This window comes from Anopheles coustani, chromosome 3 (genome assembly GCF_943734705.1).
Source record: "Anopheles coustani chromosome 3, idAnoCousDA_361_x.2, whole genome shotgun sequence".
Classification (NCBI taxonomy): domain Eukaryota; kingdom Metazoa; phylum Arthropoda; class Insecta; order Diptera; family Culicidae; genus Anopheles; species Anopheles coustani.
In genome coordinates this window covers 5,827,229-5,834,192 of record NC_071288.1, presented here as the reverse complement: position 1 = coordinate 5,834,192, position 6,964 = coordinate 5,827,229, and the positions used below count along the sequence as shown (strand labels likewise).

Sequence of the window (6,964 nt, the reverse complement as noted above, 5' to 3'; positions counted from 1 at the left end):
GCGCAAGTGAGGGAACGTTTAAGGAAAAGGTCAATTTAGAAGAACTCACCAAACACCACCACGGAACCGTGTATAGTTGTATTTATTTTTAAATGTTTTTCTTAAGCCTTTTTAAGCCTGTCGTACTGGAAAATGAAACAAGCAGCGAATGGGTGTTCGTGTCCGTGTCCACATGCATGTTACCGAAAACTTCACCCCAAAACAGCCGCAGGATGCAAGTGAAAGCTGAAATAAATGCAAAAATCCTAGTCATTTAAAACCCGCGCGAAGGAGTTCTTTTTTTTTGCAAGGAGTCAAAACATCTCCTTCCAGCGGGTCGCCGAATGTTGGTCGGTGTTTGTTGGTAGTTTGTTGTTATCTTTACGTTAAATTTTCCCACCGATTGGCATGGGCATGCGGTGGTATCGGAGCAGAACAAAGCCGGGAAAGCGTTCGGCATTCGGACGGGGAAGGGGAAAAAAACGAGGTGGGAAAAACGAGATTAGATTAATGCAATAACTGTTAAGCGTGAGGTTAGGCGAACGGTAGCAATTAGGTGTTAGGTGAATCTTTTCAAAACCAAAGCAAATGTGTGATCGAGTGTGCAGTATGAGAAGCTAAAGACAAAACTTCAACCGAAAAAAGGCCAACACAATGTGGATTCAAACAATGCCGGGCCCCTTTTTTTGGCTGAAGGATGCCGGAAAACCCATTTTAATCCTCCGAATGCCTACAAGCACGTCGCAACCAACCGTTCCCGAGCCTACGAGCATATGGAAAACAAAGGATTATGCTACAGAGCAAAGAATGGCACGGGCTTTTATTTGGGTCCAGAGGGGAACGATTAAAAAGGCGAAAATAAAAAAGTTCTTCTGATGAAAGAGAAAAAAAAAATGAGGATGGAAAAAATAAGTGCAATGTTGTTACCGTCCTCTAGCACTTCCACTGCACGTTTTATTACGTCTACAACTATTGTTACCACTAACGCTTATCGGACATTTAGAATGTCTACCATTGTTTCTTTATTGTTTGTCGACAAACGGCCAAATCCATTCAAGAAGAATGCAAGACAAAAGCTACCCTTTCCAGAAGCTAGATTGTTTAGCAATTTTTATGTTTAATTCTCTTATTTTTTCCAATTAGAAGTAACAAAACACATGACTAACACATGCGACGCTTCTTTGTGGTTCTGTGTTGCAAACTTAAACCGAGCCAAATTAGTAACACTTGGTAGTAAGAGTATTGTACACCAACAAAAATCAAATGCTTGTATGAGAATTCGAATGGGAAGGGCTGGCAAACTGTAGAAGAGACAAAAAAAAAACCAAGATCGTTGTGACTAGTCCTAAGACACCGATGTTTCATTCATACCGCCGATTTGTAGAGGAAAATGTTATAATAAACAGATCATTGTACGATGCAGCACGTGTTAAATGTAGAACGGAACGTAGCGAGAGCCACATTGGAAACGTTTACAATTTTGCAAGATTAAGAGAGGAATGGAAAACAGAGTAGAGAAATAATAGGTGAGCTAGGATACAGCGCATACACACTTCACACGTTCCAGTACTGTTTAGCGGCAAAACTTGTGTCTTTGATGGTAGCAACATTTTTGTGATTAGTTTTTGTATTGGAAATTTGCAGCAGAGCAATGGGAGAGCATTTGGTGGGAAGAGTAGCTAAATAGGGAAAGAACGGTGATTTTGTTGAATCTAACCTATCTAAAGAAATGGCAAAATGAAATGATAAAAATGAGCACAAAATAAAATTTGTTTTCAAATGAAATTATCCGAAAACGGCACTGCTTTTCTTTTTAAATGGTTACATACAAATGTTAAACCTTGTTTTATTCTCAACTGCATAAGAAAAAGGTGAACTCGCTTTATTATACAGATAAATATAGAACCATCTTTGTCGTCTCATTTATTATTACCACTTTGCACAACTGCATAATCTACTACACCATTCATTCACTCACTCGATATCGTGTCCGTATTGCCGAGGGGGAAAATGTCCATGAACCGGGTAATCCTAAACCGAACGAAATGTAACGTTAGAAACGAACCGTTTTGTCAAATACTAACTTGCTCTCGCGCCTCACGCGTGGGTTATTGTTTGTAATGCTATAATGCCACCAAAGGATATCGTTTCGTCGGTCGCTGCTGTCTCAGACGGATGAAAACGAGTAAGAGAGCACTGCTTGCAACCGTCCAGAGCACGTGTTTAAACTAGTGTTGTGCTTAATGAATCTTTTGGCGAGATTCATTCATATGAATCTTTTACCTAAGATTCATTCAGATGGATTCATGAATCTTTGCGGATTCGAATATTCAAAGCTTAATGAATTTTTCGAAACCTTAATGAATCTTCATGAATCTTTCATGGTTCTGTCATGAATCTCCCCGATTCTGTCATAGGCGTGGACAATGAGACCAAAAAAAAAAAAAAAAAAAAAGGTGGTCCCTCAACCGACTTTTGGTTGGTGACTTTACATCATTTGGTGTGTCTTTGGGATTCATGAATCTCGCGGCGAAAGATTCATGAATCCCTTATAAGGCAGAGATTCATTCAGATTAATGAATCTGAATCCGATTTACACAACTCTAGTTTAAACCCTTCCCGTACCCGGATTACTCTAGGAGCGGTTTACTTCCTTGCTGCTTCCCTGCGTACCTAACAGCTAAGGGCTTGTATAAGTATTGGAATTCGTAGAAAGATTTCGTCTGTCGGGTGCGGTTTGGGGTGTTATTGCTGGGAGTACTGAAATCATCGGCACAGATCGTGGATAAAAGGGACAGTAGGAGGGCACAGCGATGGGTGAGGGGGCTCATGTTAATCGCTACGGGATGTTGTTTTCAAATGTATATCTCTATATATGTATAATGTATATTCAACATGACTTATCGTCCCGAAGACGTCGAGCGGCGGAATCCTATGGGGCGTATCGTTGTGTCGTGGCGCAGGGAGGGATGCATCCCTGCGCATCAAATTGTATGCATTGTTGGTTTCCTGGGGTGCACGCGCTGGAAAGTGACGGCCGCGTCCACACGGTGCGCAAAATCTCTGTCGTCGATTGGAAGTGTTTCGTTCGCCGTACGATTGCTGTGTACGCTAGTAGGTTTGATCGTGCATATTCCACTGGCTTATTCTCCGGAGGATGATGGCGAAACAGAATGTTTTGTCCTGCCCGAAGCGTTTCGCTCCAGTCCAGTGTGGGTTTTACATGAAAAACTCCTCCGTTGAATGGGAAAGCGGCAGTCACGTGCGCCCGGGGCGATCCAGTATCGAAATTTCTATTACTCGCAGCCCACGGTACACCGGATCGGTTATCTGCAGTCCCTTCGGATTGTACACCCGCTCGTTTTGCATCGCTATGTACTTGGACACTTTCCGGAGGCACTGTAAGGGGATGGAATTGGATTTACCTTGCTAGATACGAACGACTTGCGATGCGGTCTCTTACCTTTTCATAGTGTGTTTCAGTGCATATGTAAATCAAGTACGCTGTGATGCAAGCCAGGCAACCCTCGCAGTAGGTACTGCAGGAACCTTTCTCTGCCTCGGCAAAGTATTCGTTCAATTTGTTCATGGTGCTCTCGAATGTGTGTCGATCGATCTAAAATAAACAATCGAGACTTAAAAAAAGGTATCTTTTCTCGTGCCTCTTGATCCCCTTACCCGACTTTCCAGCTCCGGAGGGAACCGATTCTGAAACTTGACCGATGTGCCTTCGCTGTAGTCCCGTTGGATAAATACTTTCATGTAGTTTGGTTGTGCTGTCGCTGGTGTGCCCGGTTGGGACATTCGTACGTTCCCCGCCATGATGACAATGTTTTCGATGCACTTTTTCAGACGGTAGAAGAACTCTCACTCCAAATATGCGTAACCGAAGTCTGGTCTCCGTTCCGTTGTTTTGTGTTACACTTATCGGCCAAGTTTACATGCACCGATTGCTTGGGCCTATTAAATGTTCCACGTAGGACGAGGGACCTTGCCCTCCGGATGCACACCAAAATTTCTGTTCGAGCAACGCTAGTCCGCAAGCAAATCGACAATTGGCAAGAAATACTTCTTTTGCAAAACTCACTGTTTTCGATTTTCTGCTTTTATTTTTTCCGAGAAAAAATCTATCATATTTTGACGTTTGACGAATGACGTTTCTGTACAGCTAGTGGTGGCAAAGTGAGTTGTGAGCTCAGAGCTAGATCAATCATTAATTTGTTCAAAATATTGTCGACATATACTCATTTTTTTAAAACTAACCTCAAATTAAATTATTGAAGCAATTTGTTTCGTACCTCTTACTTTTCCAAAACAATTGATATGTTGGAAAGTGCAAAAATAAAAGATAAAAGAACTGCAGTAATTTCGGTAACCATGGTAGGAGCTACAATAATTCCGACAATGTCGACATATTTTGAAACGTCGGTTAGTTTGAAGATGGAAATAGTGTTTGTATGTCAGTGCCTTTTTTATTAACGATAGTGAAATTAATTGCAGTTAAATAATTTCGATAACAGTGTTTATGCCTTTACGGCAAAAACTAAATACAAAAAAGTAGTTTTAAAAGCTTACCAGCAAAATAGTTTACCAGCAGACAATGGGATTGTTAAAACATAATCATAGCACCTCTGCCAGTTCTGTATATATATTTTTTTTATTGGCAATCAAAGTTTTTAAGTCATGCGTTGCTTTCGATTTCAAACCAATTGCGAGAAATTCGATAACTTTATTCTAGCTCAAAAATGTGTATTCAATTTGAGCATAAATAAACTTTTTGAATTCATTTACTTTATTCAAAGTTGGGTATTTAAGAGTGAAGTGCAAAGTGCTAGTAAATATTATATTTGTACGCATCACACACATTACAACGCTGTTATCTCAACCAACCAACAAGCGGGTAAAACTAATGGTATCAATTAGGATCCAGACGGTACTCCAGAGCGCTCTCGAGAGTTAATGGAACAGGGTTGCTCAAAAATAATACACATTAACAAGCTTTCAACGCCTTAGGTGAGTGAAGTATATTTGCTAACACTTTTTTGCAAGCAGTATGTTCAGTGTGTTTAATAAATAATATTACCCGTTATTTAGATGAGATAGCATATTGAGTAATGAGTTGAAAAACAACCCTATCATGCGAGAGCAGTTAGCTAAGCACTTAGCCTGCGAAAGAAAACCGAAATTAATGGAAAAACACTATTGGGACCGCCAATCGGAACACCGGCCATTTCAAAAACTGATTTTATTAAAAACTATATATTTTGGTTATCAAACTATCTTTTCATATTTTCGTGCTGCGCTAATTGCTATGGCAATGAATGGAATGCAATGGGATTGTGTGTTTCCATTTCCGGTTACATGGGCGCATGTTGTGGAGAGCAATCTGCTTAAAAACATAGTGAATTTTATGCAATTTATCAAATAAACAAAAACATTTATTCACTTTTCCGAAATACTGATGTGCAATTTATAAATTGATCCCTATAAATTTCATTTCCGCTCAAACATATTCAAACGAGAAATCATCACTGGCAATTACTCGCTGTTATCGCGTCCGGTTCAACTTGATTTTTCATTCATTTTCCATCGCTTCTTCTGTTTGCACATGCGATGCACGCTGGCCGCGTGGCAATTCACCAAAGGGAAAAACAAAAAGAAGTCAACGGTCAGCTTTCATACCGCAGCATAGACTTACTTACATAAATTTAGAATTAATCTCATTAAAAAGTGATACTATGCTAATTGCACCTCCGATGCCGTGGGCTGCCAGACGCGTTCATACTAATAAAGATAACGATGCTGCAAGTTCCGAGCACGGTGCGGTTTCTATAGGCCGGTTTAGAGGAAAAGAGAGGGGAACAATCACCGGTACCATCTTCGCTCCTTCATGAGCTGGAAATAGACGATCGAAGCTGATCGGAATCCACGGCAGCGATATCGCATAAGCAGCCGATGCTGTTGATGAGCATAATTGCAGCCGGTGACTGATCGCTTGCGTGCATGGATGCACTTGCACTTGCACGCCGGATAGCTGGGCGGAACTGCGAACTAGATCAGTTGGTGATTGGGACAGTGACCGCTGGATGGGGGCCAATATCGGGCGTGTGCCCTCGACGGCAGTCGCTTGTCGCCAGTGATTAGCATTCCAGATGGAAACCGTCCACCGTGGTTCGTTACAGTACTGTTTGAAAGAGTGGTTTATGAGTGCCGTTAGTATGTAATTATTTATTTTCAAACGTGTTCTTTCAACGAAATATGATATTTTCGATAAAACTTCTTTTAAACATAATAGTTGTTATTTGATATATATTTTTTTAAATGCAATTTCCAATGTTTTGTGCACCACTGTACGTGATGAAAACTTACCCCAAGGTGACTGCACGCCCTCGGGATGAAAGTTTTGCTCACCCTCGAGTGGACCGAGGCCACTTTCACCGATCCCGGTTGATGATCCCTTTGGTAAAGTGCTGCATCCGGTTCCTGCGTCCGGAAGAAGTGACACGCAAACCAAGGATCACGAGTACTAATTGGCCGTGTTCACGTGATAGCCGTCTGTAGTACGTTCTGTCTCACCTTCGGCAATGACCACTTCAGAACAAGGTTAACCCAAACTTACCATACTCCATTTCTGGAACACATCCATTCGCATATGACGCACGTGGGTAACGCTCGACCTCTAACGCATAATCGTATTAATTTCCAAAACCCTCAGACACACACACACACACGCGTGCATTCCAATGCTAACATAGCACTTATCGCTAGGAAACGCGAGCAAAACGAGCTCTAAATTCATAATCGCATCTTGGGCGCTGACGAGGGGTCATAAATTTTGAAATCTACGCTCCTCCTCTAAGTAAATAATTAACCCATCATTCTCTGTGAAACCAAAGACGGCTCGAATGCTTTACGAGGGCGTTTTGGCCGCACATGGCGTGCGTGGTATTACGTACGATTCCTAACGTGCCGATCGGATTGGGAA

The 6,964-nt window shown here is 41.5% G+C and overlaps 1 protein-coding gene across 1 annotated transcript; it reads right to left on the bottom strand.

The window, feature by feature from the left end:
- Positions 1-2,581: 2,581 nt before the first annotated feature.
- On the bottom strand, positions 2,582-4,073 carry LOC131259164 (golgin subfamily A member 7). Its single transcript, XM_058260598.1, has 3 exons — positions 3,658-4,073; positions 3,443-3,595; positions 2,582-3,378 (listed from the first exon to the last, which is right to left on the bottom strand). The coding sequence occupies exons 1-3, from the start codon at positions 3,799-3,801 to the stop codon at positions 3,238-3,240; spliced, it is 438 nt and encodes a 145-aa protein (XP_058116581.1). The 5' UTR covers positions 3,802-4,073; the 3' UTR covers positions 2,582-3,237.
- Positions 4,074-6,964: the final 2,891 nt, after the last annotated feature.

Coding starts and splice junctions, on each gene's coding strand:
- LOC131259164 (XM_058260598.1), bottom strand. CDS start 3,801: ATGGCGGGGAACGTACGAATGTCCCAACCGGGCACACCAGCGACAGCA. Junction 3,596..3,657: donor CTCCGGAGCTGGAAAGTCGG/GTAAGGGGATCA, acceptor TGTTTATTTTAG/ATCGATCGACACACATTCGA. Junction 3,379..3,442: donor CTGAAACACACTATGAAAAG/GTAAGAGACCGC, acceptor ATCCCCTTACAG/TGCCTCCGGAAAGTGTCCAA.